Consider the following 26,222-nt stretch of genomic DNA (forward strand, 5'->3'; position numbering starts at 1 on the left):
AAGCCACAACATCAAAAATGTGCCAATATACTAAAAATGATGACCATGTGAAATTCTCAAATGATGTCCTTTAATTCTGATACTGGTGTGTTTGCTGCTATTCATGTTCTCAGCCTTTCACTGATGAGATAATGTATTACTGTTAGGAACTACCAAAAGAGCACCATATGGATTACTCTGAAGTAGGCCTTTGGATTCTCAACTTGACCTCAGGAATCCCTCCACTGACCTATGGCCAAGTTGTGATCAAGCAATCTCTATACTAATATTATCCCCTAGGAAAATGAAGTCTCCCCAGAAGATCTTGACCAATGTCATACGCTCTTCAATCCCCTTCAATTATTTTTTGGAATAGTTCATTTCCTCCCAGCCATTTGCTCCTAGCTCAAAACAAAACCAAACAAAACAAAACCAAAAAACCTTCTTGGCCAGTGAGTACATTAACATGATAGTAAGGTTTTGAGACTTGCCAAGTGCTGAATCATGTTGATGCTTAGGTTTTTGTTTCTACACCTGGTTTGGGGGGCATAAACTCCCTCTAAGAATCCTAGCTACCGGAGTCAATCCACTGGAAGATGGGATCACTGCCCAGCAAACGCCACCCACTAAGAATTCAAAGTGAAACAAGATTCTTGGAATTGAATGGGAGAAAACAAAAGCTTTCCATTCAGTAGGTGGCACTCTTTCCTTAAAAATGTTAACCCAGGCAACTATTAATATCAAAGATGTCATCTGCCCACTAATCATTTAAAAGAGAAGGCACATTAACTCCAACATCCTGTCCTAAATATAGTCTGAATCATTACTGTCTTCCTAAATGATGTCTTCCTCATTTCAATGAGATCCTGGAGTTGTTCATAAATATGCCAATTTCTTTTCACTATAGCAAAAGCTACAATTTCATAGAACCAAATAATTGCATTTACTTTAAACTGGCAGGTTTTGACTTATGACTTTTCCTGCTATATGCTTAAAAAGACATTCATCATAACTGTTTTCTAATTTTAATGATTTCAGATATAAATGACAATTTGAATGGAAATGGGGCAAAGAACTGTACTTGTAATACAGAAATTGTATTACTCCATTTTAAAACAAGACAGCTATTTTTCATAAGCATGCATACGAATATTCTTTTTAAAAGAACAGCTTTGACTCATCATCACTCTGATACTAGACCAAAGTTATCAACCTGAAAACTTTTAAACTGAAAAATGAAAGCAGTCTGACAGCTAATAAAATGTGAGTTTGCCTAGCATACAGAAGCAGCAAAAAATAAAAATAAAACCCCCAGTTTATCTAGTTTTCCTTAGGAATATTTCTTGGTGTCAGTACTCTGTAGGGTCCACCTCATTACTGAAGCTCTAGGGTCCCCCTTGGAGAAACCATCCCAGGTGCTGCCTTCAGCCTCTCTGACTGGCCACGTCCCCTATAACTCAGTGTGAAGAAATCTTCCTCAGTCCTTACTCAGCAAAGAGCACTGCTACAAAGGCCTCTTATCTGTTTCCCATTCTTGACTTTGAGATCCTTGAGGACAGAAATGGGTCTCAAGTTTATGTCTCCTGCCCTAGCAGAAAGCTTGGCACAAGGGTGGTAGTCAATAAATACGTACTAAATAAAATAATGGAGTGATCTTTTCCCCTTGGACTTTTACTTGAGAACAAGGCCTTTGTCTTACTCATCTTTCATCCAGCCGTGCTGACTCCCAAATGCCCAGTATTTGTACGTAGCAGGCTGTGAGGAAGCAATGCCTTTCCAATATGAGGTTCTACACCAGAAAAATCTCCAAGATGTAAATAAGCTTCACTGAGGCCTTTGTGTATGCCAAGTATCCACTGTTAGTCCTGGGGCACTGCAGAAAGAGAAAAGAGCTCCCACACCACTCTTGGGAAAAACAACAGCTTTCAACCCCAGGAAAAGACTAAGAAACTAAGTAAAGAAGCTAAGAACCGTGAGTCTAGATTCATCTATATTTCAGTGAAAACCTAACTTAGGAGGACCTTATCCATGTCTATAATTTTGTTAATGGCTGTTGATTTTTCCTGTGGTTAGCAGGAATAAAATGCCTTGAAGAAAACCCTCGGAGATTCAAAGATCTTGTGGCTGGGAGGGGAGATGCAAAAGCCATGAGCTGCATCCTATTAAGGAAGCAACCTGAGAGGAAGAAAGGGAACTAGCTCAGGGGGTCAGTGAACTGGCATGTCTGGGGGGCAGTGCTGGAACTCCGAATCCATATTCCTCAAACCTATATTCTCCTAGCTTAAGGTAGGGGTATACTGCTGGCAGGATACATTTGAAACCACAGCATAAGCATGAAAAATGCAGCATCTGTTTTCTAGAGTGTCAATTTTATTCCAAGATTTCTGAAAGGAGTACCCTGTGATGGGTTTTATGTTAAAGATACAAAGGTGGCTAAAATACAAAATTCAAATGGATTAAGGTAAATCAAAAGACTTGACATGTGAATCGATTTTGTTCACTGTTCGAAGTAAGCATTACTAGGATGACAGTCTGCACGGACACTCCTGGGTCCCTTTCCTTCAGTCCTCTAAAAGAAGTGTGCTGGGTGGATGGGGCCAAAATGTTTGACAATAGGCTGAAGCAGCTGTTCTCAACAACTCTGCCATCATAATATGACAGTCACATATATAAGACAAAACTTCAATAAACTGTTTAGGGAGTGCCACACAACTAGCCATATATAAATAGTAACAAGTCACCCCCCGACCCGAAGCAGAGATAAGATAAACCACACAAATGCCAAAGTGTTAATCACATCTCTACCACTTTCCCTATCCAAGAAAGCCTACCAGTATGCAAGAGAATAAGTAATATCTATATGGGTATTTCTAAATAGGTCCGAAATTATTTCTCTAAAAACTAATCACTTTAACACTCTGACATTTCATTATTGCCAAAAAAGTACTCCTTAATTACCTTCCCAGGTGCATTGCCACACCCATGTCACCAACATCAAAATCTGACTGGCTGCTAGTGAGGTACACATGCTGACCAAGTTGAAATATGGAGATAGAGTATTTCTATGAGGTATTTAAAAGCGACTATTAGGAAGAGGGTAGACAAACACAAGAGCCACTCAGAGGGCTCGGACAGAAAACAATTCTCTCAACAACCTGGGATAGACATGGTCCTTTACAGGAACTGCTCACATCAACCTCAGTCGAGTCCACAAACCAAGCAGAAATCATGAAATGGGTTCTGAGCACACTTATAAATACGTTTTTGTTAGAATGTTATCTCTCCAAGAGCAGGGATTTGTGTCTGTTTCATCACTGCCATCTTCCTAGTATCTGCATATAGACAATTCTTCACAAAATTTGTTGAGTGAGTGTTTTGTTATACCACAAGCTACAATAATTTAAACAAAGAAAACACAAACATTTCTATCTACAAATTTCCTATTTCAAAGGTACAGCAAGCTTTTCATTACAGACGGGCTTCCTATTAACCATCAGCTGACCCCCTCCAAGCCGCCATCTCCTTGAGAAATGATGATGTTTCAGAAAAGCATGCTCACTACTTTAACCACAAATAAAACTTTTTCCTCTCTGTGCCATCTCTTCAACTTGTAACATTCCCCCCCTTTTAATCTTAAAACAAAAAACCACCAAACCCTAAAATGCTTCATCTTTGCAAACATTCTGGTTTCTACTTCTCTCCTATCTCCCTCCTCCAGGTTTCTCCAGAGTAGCCTATGCTTCCGCACCTCCTTCATCCCTCAGTAAAGTATGTCCCACTCCCATCACTCCACTAACCCACGTCCTTAATTATAAAATTAAGATATACTTAATTTTATATCTTATTACTTATAAGACTTATTATTACAATATCTAAAATTAAGTATCTTATTTTATACAAGTTATTCTCTTAAAAGCTGTATATAAATAAAATACACATAATAAAATAATTTTCAGGAGCCTGACACCATCACCCTTATTCTGGCTGCGGTGTCAACTCACATTTTAATTTAAAAGGCTTTCTTAAAGCACAACAATATTTTTCTCATCTTTTTTCTTTCTTCTTTTTTTGAGACGGAGTCTTGCTCTGTTGCCCAGGCTGGAGTGCAATGGCATCATTTCAGCTCACTGCAACCTCCACCTCCTGGGTTCAAGTGATTATCCTGCTTCAGCCTCTCGAGTAGTTGGGATTACAGGCATCTGCCACCATGCCCAGCTAATTTTTTGTATAGTACAGGCAGTGTTTCAGCATGCTGGCCAGGCTGGTCTCGAACTCCTGACCTCGTGATCTGCCCAAAAGCAAATTAATAGGCAGTATTCACCAAGCTGTCCTCATATCCAGCATACACATAGAATCCTGTCAAATCCAGGTAGAACCTCAACTACCCCTTCAGCTTCCTCCAAGAGTTTCCTATGAAATTAGCTACAAGTAATCAATAACTAGCTAGAGAACACAAAAATTAACTCTCTTTTTATCTTCCCTGGCTCCAGCATTTACACCTGGGGCTTACTAAGTTCCCAGCACAGTATGCACACACAGGAAAGTATGTCAATAAACACGTATTGAGCTGAAGTGACAGTGTTTAAGTTTCCATCCATAAGCAGTTCACATAAAAGACTTACGGGCCAGTAAACTATTATTACTGAAGAAAAAATAATGGCATGTCAGAGACACAGTTAAGGATAAAGATATTTATCTTGCCTCGAAGGAGATTTCAGTTTTACCTGAGTGACCTTTCTATAAACTAAAAGATAATCTCCTTTGTTGGGAAGGCATAGGGATCAGGAAGATTACTGAATTCTCTCAGAGCCACTAAGCTCTTTTATAATTATCAAAGAAGGTGCCTGCTGAACACAAAATAAAGGCCCCACATGTGACAGGCAGGCATTCGTTAACTTACTTCACTAGTAAAGAATAACCACTAGTAACAGAATAAACGAACAGAAGTCCATCTAGGCATAACTTATCACTAGATGCTGGCCTTAGATATCATCTTTACTCAAATTAATAAAAGGGCATTACCTACCAAGAATCATTAATTCTCTTAATTAAAACACATTAATTAAAAGAATGCTGAAGTGTGAAATAAGCCTAAATTTAAAATAACTGGAAATGAAAACCAGCTTTCCCCACCCCCGCCAAGGCCCATTTGTAAAGAGCTTTAACAAGTGTGTCTTGTTGTAAAGATGTACATTTCAGAATGCCTGAGGCAATGCAGGAAGCTCCCTGGGAGCATGCACAGAGATACTCAGGTGTGAGCTGAGGCACTGCGGTGGAGGGAGTATGTGCATAGACAGCAGGAGGTCATGAGTGTTCACTCTCCCCTTACCACTCTGCAAGGCTGCATAGGCACCAAGTGTGAAGCATGTGAGACACTCTGGGCAGGCACTCTGTGAAGTACTCCAAAAGTGTTAACAATTATGGCTTTTAATGCATGTGCACACCAAGTGTATCTCCAATTCTGCTGGCAAAAAATGTATGTATTAACAAAGTTCAACCATACTTTTCCCTGAAGCCTCATCTCTTCCCTGGCATAGTAAAAACACTGAAATCTAAATGTATTTGTGTTTATAACTTGCCTTATGTTATAAGAACTTCATATAAAAACGAAAAAATCATGGCTATGTGCAGGGGCTCATACCTGTAATCCCAGCACTTTGGGAGGCCAAGGCAAGCGGATCATGAGGTCAGGAGATCAAGACCATCCTGGCCAACATGGTGAAACCCCGTCTCTACTAAAAATATAAAACTTATCTGGGTGTGGTGGCATGCGCCTGTAATCCCAGCTACTAGGGAGGCTGAGGCAGGAGAATCACTTGAACCCGGGAGGTGGAGGTTTCAGTGAGCTGAGATAGCGCCACTGCACTCCAGCCTTGTGACAGAGTGAGACTCCATCTCAAAAAAAAAAAAAAAACAAACTTTAAAATGCTTCACTAATGTTTTCTGTATTTTTGGAAGACCTAAACAGATAATTTAAAAAGTCATCACTACATACAATTTTGACTTCATAATACACTATGTGATGAATAAAAGCTAAGACAAATAAATGAATAATTTTTCCAAGATAATAAAATCTGTGTTCTGATTAAACAAACTTATCTCTTGATTTAAAAAAAAAAAATGCAAAGATAATCATAAAGGTTAAGAACGCAGGCTTGAAGTCAAACTGCTAAGGTTCAGTTTCAGGTTTCGCTGCCCACTAGCTGTGTTACCACCTTGCCAGGATACCTCACCTCTCACAGTCTCTGATTTCTCAAATGTAAAATGGGAATCAAAATTCACAAGGATGATGTAAGACTTAAATGAGACAAACTATATAAGGCATCCAGTGTACCAAGCACAGAGGAAGTTAACTATTATTGCCATTTCAGGTAAGTACAGTAGGAGAGTGACAATGAACTAGGATGATTGAGGTTGGGCCCCAGACCCAGCACTGTACTGAAGCAGGAAACCTCTCAACAATGGCTGAACCCCTTATCCTTGCCACTTTTACTGTTTAGAGTCAGGAGGTTGTCCTTCCGAATTCTAAAATGCTATGATCATAAATCCTAGTATTTCATTTTTACCCTTCTGAAAGGGTAGGTTTTTATATTCATCATCTCATTTGCTCTTCCCAAATTCTGTAAGTATGAAGGGTATCATTATTTCTAATTTATAGATGAGGTCAAACTCAAAAGAGGTCAAATAAAGTAACTTTACTCAAAATCCTGCCAAAGTGTTAGGATAGTAATGGGGAACAGTCTCACAAGCCTGAGCCAGTGCTAACACTTCATCTACCACAATAAGCAGTCAGACAGCAGGTTAAATATCTTTCCACTAAAGACACCTGGCAATTCCCTCTCCAACAGCTAAAAGGGGAAAGAGGAAATCAAATAGGCCTACAAGGAATGTCTAGACTCTTGAATTTCAACTGCAATTCAATTAGGTTTTTTACTTTAACAGACACAATAATCTGTTTAGTATCAAAGTAATTTTGGTTTTCAAAGTATTATCTACAAAAATCTCACCTTCACATAAAGTAGGTCTACTTAACTCTTGTGAGGTCAAAAAAGAATTCTCATGGAACTCATTTAATTTTTGCATTAGTCCTACATAAGCAATCGTAAGTATCTTGAAATACATGAGAATATTCAAAAGGATTAACGTTTAATGTTCTAAAAGAAAAAGGAAATGATACTGGATATCATTTAATAAAGGCATAAGTTTCAATTTTTGAAAGTGCAAGCTAAATGCCTGCCTGATACTTGGTCTGATTAAACTCAAATTACAAAATGAACACATAGATAAACATTAGAAATCCTGGGTTAAAAAAAAATTAGGGCTAGGTTTTTTGTGGTCTATCTTCCTCTCTCATAGACTCTGCCTAGAAAGAAGCCTGATTAGGTTTTGGAGTTCACCGGTTTGCGATGGATTCTGCCACCTTCCCTTTTCTACCCCCTGCTCTCCCTCCCATTCCTAACCTTGGAGGTGGGACTCACAGGGGACACATATAATCACAGAGGAACAAGAGTAATGGCTTTCAGGTTTCTGCAGTGACTGCAGTCTCTGAACCTCAAATTCACACACATGATCCTAAAAAAACCCAATATTTTATCCCATTTTCACGGGTTAAAAAAAAGTTATAGAAGACAGAACAGGAATACAGAAATGATAAAATTTCTAGGCTATTTTAATGCAAGAATATTGTACTTGAAAAGACCTGACACACATGGCTACTGCTAAGCATATGGGAAAGAATGAATTAACATTTTCAATATATTATATTCCTTACGCAGAAACTTCTTACGAAACATTTAAGTGCTGTTACCAATGGTTTTAATGTAGGCAATCTCTCATAGTGTGTTACAAAAAAAAAAAAAAAAAAAAAAATCAAACCTAGATTAGGTATTAAAAAAAAAACAGTAAATGACAACATAAAATTTTGTGTCTTTGGGCTAAATTTTGTGGCAGATTTTTAAACTCTTTAACCTATATAAGATTTAGCTCATGTGCTCTAAATACACACAAAATGATATAGCTGGGGCAGAAGTAACCCAATAGTGGAAGGACAGGAAGTCAGACTAGGAGTAAAAAAGTACAGTACAGGTAATCCAAAGTATAAAGCAGATGGGTAGCGTTTGATTACAAACACAAACCCTATCAATGCTCAATAAATGATTTATAAAATATTTATTTTTAAATAAAGAACTGAGAAATTTACAGGAAAATGTGTGTGTACCAGCACTATAGCAACTTTTCTATAGCACAGAACCCAGTGTAAGAGGCTTACTGAAGATGCCGGAACACCAAGTCCCAAAACAACTTGGCCATGTGGAGTGAAAAGGCAATAATTTAGCAAGATCTGTATATGTATGGGGGTGGGGGAGGTAGTAAATGTATGTGTTTAAGAAAGAGAGAGGGAAGGTGAAACATGAAACGGAAACAGAACTTGGGGAAAAAAATTTCATTTTGGATTAGGTATGGCCAACAGTGTCTTCTACTCAGATAAGAAATGTCTACTAATTTGTTTTTAGTAATTAAAATCTATGACATTTAAAATTTTAAATTTACAATTAAAATCTGCAAAATCTGTGGCATGTATCAGTATTCTGGGGGCATCTTCAACAAGAAGAAAGCATTATATTACACAATGTAACTCTGATCACATTTCTTTAGAAGGCTGTTGGATTCAGAGGTACTTCAGACACTAAAGGTTTTGTGTCTTATCACCAAAACTTGGTCCAAGAAGTAAGAGGGAGAAGAAAAAGCAAGAAGTTCTTGAGCATAAACCTTTTCTCTTTAATGCCAAAACTGCTTTTTTTTGGACCTGAGCCCAAAAAGGGAAGGCTTTGTTCTCGTGTGTCTTCAGCACTATTTAAAACTCTCCCAGCAAATCACCTTGCAGTGGAGGGAATGTCCTCCTATCCACTTAAAAAACTGCAGGATGATTTCAGTTTGCATTGTGCAGATGACAGCTTAGCTGCCTTATTTACTGGTAACAAAATGTACAGCCAGGTATCACCATCAGTCACAACTAGATAGAGAATGGTGCCGAGGTGACCAAGATTCAAAAGACTTTGCTCTATTCCTGATCACAGCCTTATCTGGAAATCACATGCTAGCAGCACAGAATAAGTGCCCCAAATAAATATCTAATAACTGATCACAACAATAAGAACTAGCATGGGTTGGGGTAGAAGCAGGAAGGGTCAAGCATTCTTTACTGCCAGGAATCCAAGACAAAAAGTAATTACTGCTGAATGTCCGTGTGCTCTGCAATGAATTATGAGCAGTTTCAGTTCTGTGTATAAAAAACAGCAATGCGGGCTTGGCATGGTGGCTCACACCTGTAATCCTGGCATTCTGGGAGGCCAAGGCGGGTGGATTGCTTGAGCCCAGGAGTTGGAGACCGGCCTATGCAACATGGTGAAACCCCGTCCGTAAAAAAACAAAGCAAAACAAACAAACAAAAAATTAGCTGGGCATGGCGGCATGCGCCTGTGGTCCCAGCTACTCGGGAGGCTGAAGTGGGAGGATCAACGGAGTCCGGGACGGTTGAAGCTGCAGTGAGTCATAATCGTGTCACTGCACTTCAGCCTGGGTTAAGGAGTGAGACCCTGTCTCAAAAAAAAAAAAAAAAAGAAAAGAAAAGAAAAACAGCAATAGGCAAGGTGGTTTGTGTGAATACGCTTCAAGTTGGTGCAATTACAATGATTAAATCAGTTAATGTCTTATTCCAAGTCTATTTGAAAGTCATAATTTTTTAGAACTTGAGCCCAAAATAATAGGATTAACAGCAAAATACATTTGCATTTTCTAGTAGCTGTCAACTTTATCCAAATTACATGAAAAGAGCTCCCAAAATATAATTAAGTGTGAATTTTCACAATTAGGAAGCAATATGATTTACCAAGCGATGCATTTTTAACTTAAAAAAAGATGCATACATATGTTTACTTACAAAAAGGTCTTTATAAACATAGGAATAAGTCAAAGAAGAGGCTTTTTTAGAGGTTATATCCAAGAAAGTCCCTTCTTTATACAATTAACATTGAGAAGAAAAAGATATCTTTTAACAGCAAGGTTGTCAAAAAATTAAAGTTATTTTCAAAACTGTCCCCTAAGTAAGGTAGGTAGTATTTGCTAAACACAAACATATTAATGACTCTGACCTAATTTATTTTCTCCAATTTGTAAAATAATATTCTCCTAGCAGTTATAAGCTTTTTTAAAACCATATTTTCTCATCATTTAATGTTGCTTAAACAACATTTAATGTTGCTTTTCATTTGCATTTCTCTTTATAGTTGTTACCCAGGTTTAAAATTCCAAGAGTTTATAAGTTTAAAAAACTAACTGTTGTTTCAATAATTACAGCTAAATTTAGCCACAAGAAGTAATTTCCAAGTTAAATTTTTGGAGAGTTGCTAGAGCTTGAAGGGAACTGAGAGATTATGTAAACCAACCTTTTCTTTTCACAGATGAGAAAACAAGACCAATAAACCTGCATTAGGTCACAGAGATGAGCCCTGAAGAGATGCTTTATCCCACATCACGGAATTTCGAAAGTTGCCATTTTCTATTTTTCTAGTAAATCATTTCAAAATAACGGGAAAATGTATTGTTATCAAGATGATGCATTACCTACACAAACTGCCTTTGCTAACCTAGTGGTAAGTAGCATGGCATCCTTGGGGGAGGCTCTTAACCTCATCCTCATCTGTACAGTTAAAGGTTTAAGTAGTGAGCATAGATAGTTATGTGCAAGATTATTATCTATAGTTAGTATTAACTGAATACTTTTCTGGATCAAGAATGGTGCTTGATCCAGAAAAGCACCACTAAAATGGTACCAACGATCCCATTTTAGAGACAAGAAATTCAAGGTTCAGAGAAGTGACTTCCCTGGGGTCCAAGAAGCTAACAGGTCTAATTCCTAGGGCCCAGGTTCTTTTTTTGTATTTTTAGTAGAGACGAGGTTTCATCATGTTGACCAGGCTGGTCTCGAATCCCTGACTTCAGGTGATCTACCCGCCTCAGCCTCCCAAAGTGTTGGGATTATGGGCGTGAGCCACTGTGCCTGGCCGGACCCAGGTTCTTAATCACCACAGTGTATGGTCTCTGAAATGTCAACATGTAGTTCCAAAACCAAATTCAGGACGACAGTGGATGGAATTCATTTTGCCATGAGAACACTTCCCAATCTGTGAACCTCTGAAACTATGTGGAGCTACTGAAGTGCAAAAGCCACAGCTCCCAGATTTGTGACCCCAGACTGTCTTGTCCCAGCTCTGATATAAATCCTTCCTGGGGCCTCCTGACCCACTTCCTAACGCTCTGTGGTTACCTGTCAAATTACAAAGGCTTTTTTATTTGGTCCTAAGTGCTGAGATCCAAGGATTGGTCAGTAGTGGCAATACAAGGCAGAGAGCTCTGCGTGGCTCTCTCTGGCCAGAGACAGACATTGTGTCCCAGCTTGGTCCCTGCACCCTGCCTCCACTCTGACCGAGTTACCAGAACTATACTTGCAGTCCTCCATGTCATCCTAAGACTGCTGACTTCTGGGTCTGTGTGTTCTCCACCCACCCCTAGGCCACAAAACCTCCTTGCAAGTTCCTTTCACCTGGTTCACTCCTCCACATTTATCAGGACTTGGCTTGGTGCTCCACCTCACATTTCCCAAAAAAGCCCCCTGATGCCTCCCTGACTCCCCCAGTGGACTGGGGCCTGCACTGTCTTTGTCATCAGGTAAGCTGCTCCACAGGCAAGTGACTACAGGATGGAGACTTCCCTCCTGCTGTGTCCCCAGCACCTTGGTGCCTGGCTCACAGCTCTGGGAGTGTTTCCTGGAGGCACGGACATCTCCTCAGAAGTGATAGCAGGACTGAAGACACTCACTCTAGCATGTTTACTACTCTGACCTTTCATTTCTCAAGAAAGAACACCCACAGATCTGACAAAAAGGGATGTGAGTGACCTGCACATCTAACATGCTTGCTCACCTACAACCTGTCAGCTTGCTGGGACCCTGTCTGTGCAGGTCCAGCAGCTGACATAAACCTTGTGATGCCTCCTACGTCATCATCAAGTTCTCTGCTTGAAGTATCTGAGCATATCTGTTGCCTGAACTGTGAAGGCCTTGGTTTGTTCTCAAGGACGGCAATATGTAGGTTGGCAGCAACATTTTTTCCCTGAGACCACACCTCTAAGCTTTTAACTCAAAATAAGAAAATCTGATTCACTTTACAATACTGTGTGCTTTACAAACATCTCTTTGTAAACACTGTCGTTCAGAAAGACCTGACTACATGTACAATGATACAGAAAAACACTAAAAAGGTTTAAAAGTAGCAAATCTAACTCAGACATCGAGGAACGTTAAAACCAGAGTTCAGCAGGATTCACAGTATAGCACTGATTTCTACAAAGCCACATCTATTTTTTAGTGGAATACCAATAATTCTTTATTGCAAAGAGAATAAAAACAAAACAAACAAACACAAAACCTCACCACGGAGCTGGAAGGAGTATTCTCGATAGAGGTTAGAGCATTGGGCATGCCGAGAAAAGGTGATCAGCTGCAGGACAGAGCTGGAATTCAGCGGGTCAACAGTCCAACCAGAGAAGCCATTTCAAATGCCTTATCTATGTATTCATGCCAACACTTTTTATAAAATAAATTTTTAAATTTGTTTTCTTAAAAAAAAAAAAAAGAAGGGTCAGTTGAGGGACTAAAACTATGAGCATGGTGCCGAATGACTGCAGCAGACTGTTTTGAGGGACTGCTGAGATTGAGCAGAGGCCTGAGAGCTAGGGGTTTCTGAACTGCGTTACAGAGTCTGGACTTTATTCTGAGGGTGAAGAAAAGGTTGACAGTGAGTTGACAGTGGCCTGACCCTGGGTTAGCAGCCATGGCAGTGGAGAAAGTTGGGTGGATTCTCAGGCTAGTAGGAGAGTGGTAACAATAAGAACTGGTGACTGATTGGAAGCTGAAGATGTGAAAGCCAGAAGAGTAAGAGCACAGCATTTAAAGAGACAGTGGCCGTGTTTACCCTGATGGGCACCCTAAATCACATGGAGATCTGAATGCAAGGATGAAGAGGCTGAGCAGGGCAGGGACGCAGCCTGGACATGTGACTGCCACAGTGCCTGGCAGAGGGGTCCCTCCTGGAGGAACTATCCTGGAGAAAGTTGTATGCAGGATTCTGTCACAAAAGCCAAGATGTCTTAGGCACCACAATATCAGTAAGTCAGCAAAGATACAGCTGATAATCTCCTGACAAATCCTTTTCTTTCTGGTTAAAGACTAGCTTTCCTTCAATCTTTGTACAAAACTTGAAATCTGGTTATTTAAGAATCTAGACCCAACTGGGCACAGTGGCTCACACCTGTAATCCCAGCACTTTGGGAAGCTGAGGCGGGTGGATCACCAGAGGTTGGGAGTTCAAGACCAGCCTGGCCAACATGGTGAAACCCTGTCTCTACTAAAAATACAAAAATTAGCTGGGCTTGGTGGCAGGTGCCTGTAATCCCAGCTATTCGGGAGGCTGAGGCAGGACAATCACCTGAATCCGGGAGGTGGAGGTTGTGGTGAGCCGAGATCATGCCATTGCACTCCAGCCTGGGCAACAAAAGCGAAACTCCATCTCAAACAAAAAAAAAAAAAAAAAAAAAAAAAGAAGAAGAAGAATCTAGATCCTTGGAACAAGAACAGTATCTTTAAGACTTCCGTCTCAAAAAAAAAAAAAAAAGGAAAAAAGGAAAAGATCAGTAAATTAGTGATAGTGGTGATTATTAAGCATTTTAAAGAAAGTGCAGGGTATAAAATGACTCAGGTCAACAGTAACAAAAAAGATTTTTCCACACAGATAATCGTTAAGACACTTGGTGAGCAGCATCCAATTTTATATAATTCTAAAGTACATATTTATTCAGCATCATCAAGGCTAGAGAACTACATCTTACAGAAAAGTTAGAGGCTTACCACTGAAAGATCAAGACACTTTCTATAACTACCTTGGATAGTAACTTTCCTTAATCTATATTACAAGCTTCCCAACTTCACTGAGTATATTTTTAAATGGTAGAGGCTACCCAGGTGGAACTAACTGTACCAATGCCAGGTGGCCCCGACTGTAATGTTGTGACATCCTCTTCTCCCTCTCTCCTCTGTCAGGTGTGCCAACACTGCTGCCTTTGGGGAACCTGCCTCCTGCAGGACTCACACTGCCACCCCCTCTAACTGGCTGCTTCTAATTGCTGCATGTTAGGAACACCACATTAACAAGACTGCATGAACAATATCTGAAATAAGTATCAATCCTCAGCAAATGCCCGAGGAACTCTTCTAAGTATAAAATCAAAGTGCTTCAAAGCACATATTTTGTTACAGGTCGTTTGGCTGCTTTGAGCATTTTTTCTTACTTCTTAGTGCTAACTCATGTTCTAGATAAGAGAGGCTGCTGGGTTTACTTACCAACAGTAAATTTTAAAATGTTTTCTGTTACATGGGTTCTTGGCTTCTGCAACCTCGTGGAGTACCTGCCTAACAAATACTATCTTCAATGCAAATGTGAACTTTTATTTATCCCAAGTTGAATTATGATCAAATTAATGAATTTTGGATGAAGTAGGGTTATCGAAACAAGAATTCTAAAAATGATATCGAGTTTAGATGACATCCTGAGAACTTTAAAAATAAGAATTATATTAATGCATGACACCTTTATGTGTATATTCATTCACACAGATGTATGTGTGAATATATAAATGCATATATATATACACACACACACACACACATTCTTAACTCCCTATTAAGTACAGAATAAGCATATATACAAAGCAGACTCTTCTTACCTATAAAGTTGTCATGCAGTATAGCTATTTGCTCTCTACTACATTAAGCTGTCCTATTTCACTCGAGGCACTAGGCATGTCTACAAGTCCAGATACCTCTCAATGAGTATATCACAAATCTACAATGTGGAAACACCAATAGTCTAGACTTTTGCCATTTAACACCTTTTCAGTTATGTCCTAAATTACATCTGACTAAACAGGAAAAACAGTGGATCCACTAATTTGAACACGTCATGCCATTATCCCTCTCATTCATTTATTCAACAAATATTTACACAGTGTCTACCCTATGCCAGGCATCTTGCTAGGTGCTAGGTCCAGGCCCTGCCCACTCAGTCTTCGGTCTTCTGGGGAAGGCAGTCATTCATCAAATGAGATAACAAATGTACAAGCACAACACTGACAGTAGGGACACCCTGCTACAAAGCCAGTCCGGGCGCATCAGGGAAAGTTCCCTGAGGAAGTGTCAATGACTTAAGATTTTAACAATGAGGAGCTGACTTTATGGAGAAACAGTGTTCCTGGGAGAGAGAGCATGTGAGGGCCCTATAGCAGAAGGCAGTGAGTCTGAGGAAATGAAAGCAGGCAACCCTGCCATGGAACAAGGGCAAGTGTGAGCTGAGATGGGCCTGGAGAAGCATGCAGGGACCCGACCAGGCAGGGACTCGGTCAGGCACGTTAAAGATTTCCCGGTCTTTATCCAAATGGAAGGCATCTGAACATCTTAAAATTAAATTACATTTACTTTTCTGGAGGGAGACAGTTATGATCAGATTTACATTTTGAAATGATCACTCTGGCCACCTAATACAGAGAACAGATTGCAACAGACTGCAAAGGAGAAAGGACATAGAATCAGGCAAGGAGGCTACTAAGTTAGTGGAAATGAGAGACAATGGGCACCTGGCTAGGGGTGTGATAATAGATCAAACTGCCAGCACCTAAGGATGGACTGAATCTGAGGAGGTAAGAGGAGGAGGTGTCAAGGGTGACTCCTCGGTTCTGGTTCTGCCATTTAACGAGCAGGGAACATGTTAGGAGAAGGTGTAGGGAAGATCTTGAATTCGGTTTTAGACATCTGACTGCATAGGTGTCACATAGCCAGGTGTAGGTCTGGACTTGAGGAGAGGTCATGGTTAGGACAATAAACTCTGCAATCATTTGTAAGTGGTCCATAACTGATCTAAGGGCATTAAGACTGGGGTGGGGATGGACAAGACAGAATGAGAGAAGGCCTAGGACGACCCTGGGGATCTTCTAGTATCAATGTTCAAGAGGATGAATATGGGCGCCACGGAAGAAGTGTCATGGTTAAGAAGAAAATCAGGAGGGCTTACCAATTAACTCAAATAACCAGACACTTTCAAATAGCAGGAATTCAATTTTCTCAATATTTGACAGTTTGAGTATGGCTCCAATTATTTTGTAACTACACTAATTATTAGAAGGCTCACATAATATAAAATTGGTCAATATTATCAATGACTGCTTGTTAAATGCCAACTACTGCTAACAAACATCAAGCAATGGTCTGGGCGCAGTGGCTCATTCCTGTAATCCCAGGACTTTGGGAGGCCAAGGTGGGTGGATCACTCGAGGTCAGGAGTTCAAGACCAGCCTGGCCAACACGGTGAAACCCTATCTCTACAAAAAAATAAAAAATTAACTGGGCATGGTGGAGCATGCCTATAATCCCAGCTAGCTACTCGAGAGGCTAGGCAGGAGAACTGCTTGAACCCAGGAGGCAGAGGTTGCAGTGAGCAGAGATTGCGCCACTGCACTCCAAGCTGGGTAACAGAGCAAGACTCTGTCTCAAAAATAAATAAATACCAAACATTGTACAAAAACTCCTAAAAAACATTTCTTGCCTTCAAAACTTGTCTTAAGATAGATCATGATTAAAATCACACTACATTAAGTTATTTTAATCTTCAGATAACACTAATTTAACCACTTTGGGAAAATTAATTCATGTTAACATTTCTGGGCACCTAATATTCATGGGTGCCAGACACTAGTCTAGATGCTGGGAGATGGTGCAAAGAATCAGATAAAACTCCTGGTCTGTTAACAACTAATACTTACTATTCAGAATGCCATAAGACCAGTTTGAAGATTATGTGATAACATCTCACTTAAATTATTGTTTTGGCAATGAAGAAAAGTAAAGCCAGACGCAGTGGCTTACAACTGTAGTTCCAGCTATGTGGAAAGATCACCTGGGCCCAGGAGTTCGATTCCAGCCTGGGCAACATAGTGAGAACCCATTTCTAATTTAAAAATAAAAAAAGTAATGATAACATCTGTCAAGAGCAAAGTTTCCACCTACAGCCCAGTATTGACCCTCTTCTCACTACACATCTATCCATCATCATTATGCTTACAGGTGATAAACTTATTTAATGCACTAACTACAGTACTGTGTAGGCTGTACCATGTGGCTCCAGGCACTTTTTCCAGTCTTCAACAGGTCTGATGGCTTAGTTAATTCCCAGGTGACTGATGTGTACTTGCAGAATTATACACTTGGTGAGTTTTAACAATTCCCCTTAGTATTCTACAACATCTCGATCAAATTAACATCTGTATCAAACCAGCCTCGTATTCCAAAGGACTCAATCACTAACAATACAGAACTCCCTTCCGTACCAAACATAACTAAATCACCTATGACATGCCATAGAGTAAATAAAGACAAGGCTACCTTCTTGATCATCTTACGCCCTAGAGCATTATTTTACATTTCTCCATGTTGTTTTCATAACTAGTAGAGTTGCTGTTACTAATAATAAAGACTGAATTTCAGATCTAGCATCAGCAGATGTTGAATTTCTTCCTCTCTGTATCTCCTTTTAATTTTCTCTTGCAAGAAAAAAAAAATCATGCCTGAACATGCAGTTTTGAATATATTCCTCTTATGAGAGTAGGCAGAAATAGTTTGAAACTAGTATGTTGTATCCCCTCTGTATCCCCCATCTCTCTTATAGCACTTAACCCGGTATTGTGAAACATGTTCATACTACAACCTACCGACAGAAACAGCTTGTGCACTCATAATCTTTTTCTCCACCACCCAAGACCACTACCTTGCAGAAGTTCATAAATGTTAAACGGATGCAGTCTAAAACAATAACAAAGGGGTAGGGTATAGCAATACTACAAGTTTCTCTTCCTGTGTGATTATCATGAATGAACCACGTTAATTTCAGCTTATCTCCTTTCACTTATGATTTAATACAGCACAAATCAATAAATCTAAGAAACATTCAACACTAATGACTAATCCTCTATGGCTGACATGATAGGGTGATCTAAATACAGTTTACTTGTATTACATATATAAGGCCAGGTTACAGAAACATACCTATTGGCAAACTTAGCAGAGGGTAGAGATCTAGCTCATCATCTATTAGAATGCCTGCAAAACAAATTTCTCCTTAAAAATAATCAATTAATTTGATTATTAATTTGAAAAAGAAAATAGAAGAAGCAGAGTAGTGGAAAGAAATGGACTGTGGAGTCAGACTGACTTGGGATTGAATCCTAGCTTTCTTCTAGTTGTGATCATGAGGCTTTACCATCTCAGATGAGTTTGCACCTCCAGAAAACAAAAATTACACTACCTTAGGGGACTGCAGTGATGATTAAATGAGATTATATATAAACATATATATAATACATATAATAGATATTATACACACACACACAAGGCAAAAAAGGTGATTATATAAAAGGTATCTAGGCATATCTATATGCTCAATGAATATGTTTTAAGCCACAGATAAAATCCTACTATATTTTTGCAATCTGAAAAGAGTACCTGACTAATCTCACGCTTTGCAATGAACCATCTACTAATTCTGGCCCTGATTATTTCTTTCATGATTAAACATGTTCTTAAATAATTTCTTAAAGACAATTTTGGGTTACTCCTAATCTTACACATTTCCTCCCATTAATATTCTACCATTTACGTCTTTAAGTTGCTTAAGCTTTTAACTTAGGATATAAAAAGAGGCTAGGACTAAGGAAACAACCACATCTATACTTGATATATTTGATAGAAGCAAAGAATTCCAAGATTAAAGGTGTAATATACATGCAGTTCCTAAGCAGCCTCTAGAGACTATTACTTTTCCATGACACATTTTCCCATTGCCTTCTGTATAAGAGATAGCCCTCAACCCAAAAAGATGACTAGAGTACAAAATGCAAGTGGTGCTTTCTACCTGAGAGCATTTCTGAATGTCCCATATTTTTCCTCATGGTAATCCATTCCCCATTAACTAACTTGCCACTCCATCATTTCTTCCTTTGGGATGCACACAGGCAGTGTCAAGGACTGATTAGCCGACTCAGCCTAGGCAAGCTGTAGTTAGTTTTTTTTTTTGCTCTTGTTGAAAGCAAAAGAACACTCCTTTCTTCCCACATTTTGAAATCTGCAAGTTGACAACTCAGTGGCCATTTCTAAAACATGCAACATATTATGCTCGAGGTGCTATGGAAGTCGTAAAAGAATACCAATGAACAGGGCTACTTCCTGTTTTTCATATCTAACAAAATGGAGTTATTATAGTGCATTGGAAATCATATATTAAGGAATGTTGGTTAACCAGTCATTCTTGCCAAAATCAGATATGAAAAGAAAATAAAAGTTGGCAACAATTCTAGCTGTGATATTTCTCTTCCAGAATTTTATTTAATAAGGTTCATCTTTGAAGAAGGCATTAATTTTCTTACCTGATTTAAAATGAAATTGAGACCATTCTTAACTAAAACCTTACAAATTCATGGAAGACTAACTTATGTGACTACCTTTACTTTTATAAAGTGACCAACTTAATATTTTAAGAGTAATTTTTTGGTAATAACGCTCTTATAACTCCTCTTTACTAAAAGGTCACGAAATTATATTTTTAGCCTAACAGCTTTAAAAAGGAAGTGAAATCTGAGGGCTATATGAGGATATAAAAGCAGCCTGTGAAATATCTTTAGTTTTAAACAAAAACTAACATTAACAAGTACAGCATATCTTGTTCTTTCAAGGGGCCAGCAAATTGATAGTTTGGTTTTTTAAGTTACAAAAACAGGATGGGGTAATTATATCTACCAAACTCACAATAGCCTGTTCAATGGAGAGTAACACTGTAATTTTTCTTCAAAGACAGTAAATAGGAAGAAAAAGCCCCTAAATTTTGTAACATAAGGAAAAATTCCAAACCCTTGGGCGCCACTTACAGGCGCTTTCACTGACTTCAGCTATTACCCTGAAAGAGAGAGACAAACTTAAAATCTTCTATTTAAATATGAGTATTAGTTATATAACTTCTAATTCAAAGTATATTTTCTACATCCAAAGATCAGAAGGAAATTCTAAAATTAAAAAAAAATCACAGAATTCTCAAATATTTCAAAATCTTATATTTTCCTCTTGGAAGTATGAATGTAACTTAACAACTGTCAAAAAAAAGAAAAGTAAAACATAAAGTTCAACTGACATTTTATTGAGTTGGCTATAAACAAGGGTTTTTTTTCTAAAGCTTTAATTTAAATGGTAAGTAATAATGTATCATAACCAACATGCAACACAAAATACACACAAGTAAGATACAAGCCCTCTCCCCACAAAGTCTTAAACCAACAGATTCAAATGAATTTCAACCCAATTGTTAAGGAAAAAAAATTCACTATAATATTTCATAAGGTTAGGGAATCAACATTTTACTATAAATGAAATCTTTACATATGACATTTCGGATAAAACAGCAGCATTCTGACTAGCAAAAGTATTTTTTTAAAAAAAAGATTATTCTTACTAGCCCATTATTTTCTTATACTGTGCAATTATAACCTACACCTTAAGCAAAGGGTTTGAAAAAACCTCGGTTATAAAACGCAAATACTAAGCATGGATTACTTAGTCCTAAATTCTATCTGCCGCCACCTTAGACCTCTTTTTTTGTGTCGAGACAACACTAAACAATTTCAGTACATTATTTTTACAGTGGATGCTCTTCTACTATATTCACAGCTCATTAAGAAGACTAGAATGCTGACGTTTGCTAAATTATTTATTGTATCCAAAAAGTTAGGTCTCCTTAGATACAATTAATTTCTTAGATTTGGGGTCAAAAATTTTTATCTGGAGTTCATTTCAAGTAAAAGTTGCCTTCAAAGAATTATTCTAGTTAAGTTTTAATACAACCTGCACAGAAACAGGAAAACTATAGAGGTTCATAACTCTTTTAAGAATAAATTACATGTACAAGTGCACAGAAAACTGTTATCAGTCACAAATCTCCTTTCGTCTCAGTAGTGCCATGGCACAGTGCAGAGCGTGTTTTTTAGTTTTTGGGGGGAGGAAGGGGACATCTAAATATTAAATGGATCATGATTTTAAGCAAATAATCAAGTGCACAAAAAATGCCAGAGCACTTTAGATAATTAATCCAAACCAAGGACTCCTACTGTCAAATTCGTCTCACAAAATGACACGCTTTATTCTCATAATAAAGGTCAGGGAATTCTACAGGGCAACGAGGGACTATCACAAAAACATTTCCAGCAACTCAAAACACCCATCAAGACTTTGTGCTTTGCATACGTTAATCAGATTTTTAAAAAGCAAACAAGGACGTAGCTGTCACACTTAAAATAATTTCTTTTAACATAAAAATTTCCAGTAGCCAAAAATGGGCGACGCCAATAAACCGCTGGTCTAAATTACCTTACATATACTGTACTTCATATGCACCAGAAGACGCATCTGAACCGAAGCCCACCGCACTGTGGCCCCTGGAATTCAGCGGGCGGCCGCGCCGGGGCACCGAGCAGGAAGCACCGCACCCGCGCCGTAGTCCGCGCACCAAGCCGGAGGGGCTGCGGGGAGCAGTCATCACTGCTTTGAAACTGAATGGCTGACACATCCGGTCCTGGCTCTTACACCACTCCGCCAAATGCAAACTTCAAAGGCCAAATTCAAACTCCAAAGAGAAGTCACTCAAGTGACTTAGCAGTGCAGTTCACATTCCCAGGAACACTCAGAGCCCCTTGGGGGCCGCAATTAGACAAACCGCACTTCCTAAAAGACTGCAAGCCCCTGCGAGGGTGCAGCCTCCCGCCGCACCGCTTTGACAGGCGTTACCGAGCCGTCCTCCTCCAACCCTGCGGCCGGCGATGGGGGTGCCTGCGTCCGGGCCTGGCCCGCGATACCTGCCTAGGGTCTCGAGTCCCGGGCGGGCCGAGGGGCTCTGCCTGTCACGGCCGCTGGGACCTGCTACCTTCTCTTCGGCCCTCTCAGTCCCCCACCCGACCTCGGGCTTCCCACCCACCCCGCCCCTTTTCCGACCACCGCCCGCCGCAGACTCTGGCCTCGCCCCCAATGCCTTTGCCCCGGGGACACCCGTCCGGGGGCGCCGCCGCAGGGCCGTGCCCCAGCCCTGGGCTCCTCGGAGAGCCCCAATTCCAGGAGTCCCACAAAGCCAGCCATGGCCCCCTACACCTTTTCGCAACGGTTCCCCGCAGAGAGGCTCGCACGCCTGTCACATGTCTGCAAACAATAACAAACTCTTCCGCACGTCCCCGTCCGGTCCCCCAGGCTCTGGGTCCGGGGCGCCGCCCGACTCCGGAGGGGTCGGGGGGTGCTCAGGCGCGCGGGTCCCGGCGAGCGGCGCGTAGCCTCACTGCACTGAGCCCCGGGACGCCGTGCAGCGTGCCCGGGGTTCATTCATTGCCCTCCGCCAGCTCCCAAGTCCCCGCGGCGCCCCGGCCGCGCTGCTCACCCGGCGGGGGCCGCTGCAGGAGGTGGCTCAGCGGCGGGCGCCCGCTTCTCCCCGGGCTCGGCCGCTGCGGGACTCGAGGCGCCGCTGTCCGGCGCGGCCACCGGCTCGGCAGGGTGGGCGCCGCCGCGGCTCGCGGCTCTGTGGGGCGCCGGCACCGCCACAGGCTGGAAGCCGGTCCCACTCCCCGCTGCGTCCGCGGGCTCCGGCGACGGGGAAGTCGAGGAGGACGGCGGTGAGGCGGCAAGGAAGAGCGGCGGCTCAGGCAGCTGGTCCAGCTCCACACTCCGCACTTTGCGCAGCTGCCGCCGCCGCCAGTCCGCCCGCTCGCGGCCCCCGCTGCCCGCCTCCCGCAGCAGTCCCGCGGCCGCCGCGGGCGCGCTGCTCGCCTTGAGGGCCCCTCCGCCGCCGCCCGCCTCAGGGCTTGCAGCCCCGGCGCCCGGGAATCCAGACGACGAGGCACGATTCCCCGCCGCCGCCGCCATTTTCTCTCGCGGGCTACATTCGCTCGGCCCCTGCGAGGGAGGGAGGGGGCGGGGAGAGCGCAGGGGGCGGGCACTGCGCCGCCAGCGTAAGGCCTCCTGCGCCAACTGCGTGAGCGCGGCCCGCCGGGCGCCTGGCCTGGACTGACCCAGTGGCCGGCGCGCTGGGTCCGGCCTGCGGCAGAGGTGCGGGCGGAGGGTGGCCCGGCGGCCGCAGGTGGGAGGGAGTGGGCTGTGCTCTCGGCCGGGCGAGAGGGCGGGCGGACGAGGTGGAATGGGAGAGGGAGGGGGCAGGGGTGCTTTGAACTCAGCGCTGCGCGCGCCTCGCCGCCAGGTAGTCCCGGCCTCACCGGCGACAGGAGGAGCCTTGGCGGTAGCGCCGCACCGCTTCCTCTCCGCAATCTCGGCCCGGCTCCGCGGGAGCTCGCCGGAGGGGAGTTGCGGCTTCCGAAAGAAAGAATTAGTTCCGACTTGGGTTTCTGGTGCTTGAAAAGGACGCAGGCGAGAGGGTTTAGTGTCTGTCATTCGCATTGCCGTTTGCAGTGGGCGTCGAGGGACCCAAGGCGCGGACCAGCCTCCCACCGACGCGCAGGTGGCGCCCGGGACCGTCGCCTGCTGCAAAGCGAAAGCAAGTCAACGTTTAGCAGGCAGGCTGCCGCGGACCAGAAAAATAAAAGTTTTGTTTTTGTTTTCTTTTGAAAAGAAAACACTCCTTCTCTAGTTGTCCCAGTCCTATCCCTGTGCTACAAATAACAAAACTTCAAAGTTTTCTGTAATACGTTACATCCTTAAGCTGCTCATTTGGGACAACTACCCCCTACCCGCACCAAGTCCCCACAGCCTCTGAGAAACCGTGGTGGGGAGGAAAGGAAGGGGGTGTCCTGGTCGATCTTTAGTAGTTTTTCCTTGACTGCCTTTGGGAAAGACAGTCGCATACAGAACCACATAGAGCGCGTTTAGGGAAGGGACCAGCGCTGTGCCAGGAAATGCTCGGCAATGTCACCCTCGGCCAGGTCGGCCCTCCCCGAATCCGATGCTTCTCGCCGCACGTCCTTCTTCCCTGCAGGGTCGGGCCACTGACCGGATTCCCTCTGTCCCCACCCCTGCAGGGCCGGGCTGCCCCTAGTTCCTGGACTCTACGTGAGAAGGTGCTTTGGGATGGAAAAAGCAACATTTACATGTTAATGATTTTTGACCTTTTGTCAACTGAGGAGAGCTTCTGTGTTGCGTATATTTCTTCCTTCCTTGCCTTTCCTCCAGCTGGTTTGTTTAGGATGGGGAATCTCCCAAAACCCAGGAGGAGCGTCTGTAGATTTACTTTGTGAAACATGATTAAGGAGGGGGGAAGTTAGGGGTGGGGAGTACGGATTCTCACGGAGGTAATCTTGTCAGTCTTCACATATTTAGACAAAAGCCTGAACTATTTACAGAAAAATTCCATTGACTTCTTGAGACAAGGTAAAATGAAAACCCCTTTCCCAGATATAATGTTAACTGCGTAAGTAGGTTAGATCAGAGGAGTTTTAAAAAGTCCGGATTTCATATTAGCTCAATGTTTTGAAAACTGCTGTAACATCTCCCGTAAGATAGTTATAGATCGTTACACTCAACGGTACAAATTTTGAAAGTTCAGATAAATCTGTTAAAAATTAAGTCTACATTTAGGCTATAATTATATGCTCTTTTAATGGTACTCAAATGTTTCAAACCGAACAGTAGTTATTTCCCAGGTTTTCCCGGATTGCCACACCCACCAAATCCTAAACTGAAACGGATAAACTTTCCTTGTTCCTATTTTGATCTGAAGACTTTTAAATTTGCACGCACATATTCAGGTACCTGTAAGTGAGAAAAGTAAGTGGAAGACTTCAGCCAGAGTAGCAAGGTAAAAAGGATATTCCAGCAAAACTTTTGATTTTTGACTCTTTGTACAGTGGTTGAAACTGGGGGGGATCAAAGGGAGAGGGCTACCCGGCGCAGCGCTATCAACTAGACCCAATTCTCTAACTTCCTCCAGCCACCACGTATTACTATGGAGAAACCTAAGTGTTGGCCTTTTTCCACAGTTTTTGGTGCTTTGAGTCATTTTTTTTCCTTAATTTTTTACGTAAATATTCAGGTTGTCATTATGCGTCTGCATATGGACACACTGATTTCTTAGAGAACCAAAAGACATGCTTAACTGAAAAGGGTGTTCTCCCTCTGCCGTATGTTAATAGAAGTTTTGAGGAGCATTTAACTATGGGATTGCTACCAAAGTTTCTGAGTCTTACGCGTGATTAAGACTAGCTCTGGTTTTGGTGCTGTTCAATCCTGCTCTGTGTTACTGCAGAGAGGTGGATGTCAAATATCAAGTACTGTAGGCTCTGAATTCTCTTAATATGATTTCTTTAATGACATTCGAGACTTGTATTTCTTCCAAGGTTGTTTCTAGACTGAAAGCTCTGGTTCCTATTTCCAAGCTCTTCATTTCCATCCTCACTGGGACGTAAACCTTGCAATGATTTCACGCATGCAATTTCATGACAATTTCAGTAACCTTTATACCGTTGCATTACAGATCACTGCCTCCACATAGTGCTTCTGGAAACTACATCACACTTCAGTTCCTACACCATATTCACGTTGAGGATCCCTTTTGACACTGGGCATTTCCTCACTGTGCATAAATATCACAAATATTAGAATGAGCAGACATAATATACATTGGGAGAATTATTTCAGCCTGTACATGATTCATCATATATTTAGTAAGCACCTACTGTGCACATGCAGGAATTTTTCTCCTCTGAGGATATTGTTTGTTGTTTTTAATTTCTACAAAAATGAATAAACAAAATATTCCGATCTACAAATATTTTTATTAGTGGGTATTTATCAGGCTGACTGGTAGAATTCCAGATCCATCAGTATGTGAGTGTATTCACATATTCATGGCTGTTTGTGAGATCTATACCTCAGATAAACATAAAAGAATAATGTAACCTTGAGAATAGGTGTTCTTTCAAGCTTACAAATATTTATTATGGAATACTTGCAGGAGTGCTGGGGCTAGAATTTGGTTTCTGCATGCTCTTTCCAGACAACATACTTCCCAGTATGTTGTTTTCAGATGTTCTAAGTCAGAAAATCCTGTCATCAG

The 26,222-nt window shown here is 41.5% G+C and overlaps 1 protein-coding gene across 3 annotated transcripts in view; it reads right to left on the reverse strand.

Annotated features, from left to right (window-relative positions):
* MAP3K1 (mitogen-activated protein kinase kinase kinase 1) overlaps window positions 1-23,122 on the reverse strand; it is a 77,051-nt gene extending 53,929 nt beyond the window's left edge. Inside the window, exon 1 of one of the 3 annotated variants that reach the window (XM_030927138.1) lies at window positions 21,548-21,712. Coding sequence is in view for 2 of the 3 variants with exons in the window: in XM_030927137.1 (XP_030782997.1) it covers window positions 22,602-23,083 (482 nt within the window). In the remaining variant the exon portion in view is untranslated. Of the gene's footprint in view, window positions 1-21,547; window positions 21,713-22,601 lie in introns of those variants that run through there. The other 2 variants (XM_030927137.1, XM_030927139.1) reach the window with 2 other exon arrangements.
* Between the last annotated feature and the right edge of the window lie 3,100 nt (window positions 23,123-26,222).

The sequence above is a fragment of the Rhinopithecus roxellana genome, chromosome 3 (genome assembly GCF_007565055.1).
Source record: "Rhinopithecus roxellana isolate Shanxi Qingling chromosome 3, ASM756505v1, whole genome shotgun sequence".
NCBI classification, from domain to species: Eukaryota; Metazoa; Chordata; class Mammalia; order Primates; family Cercopithecidae; genus Rhinopithecus; species Rhinopithecus roxellana.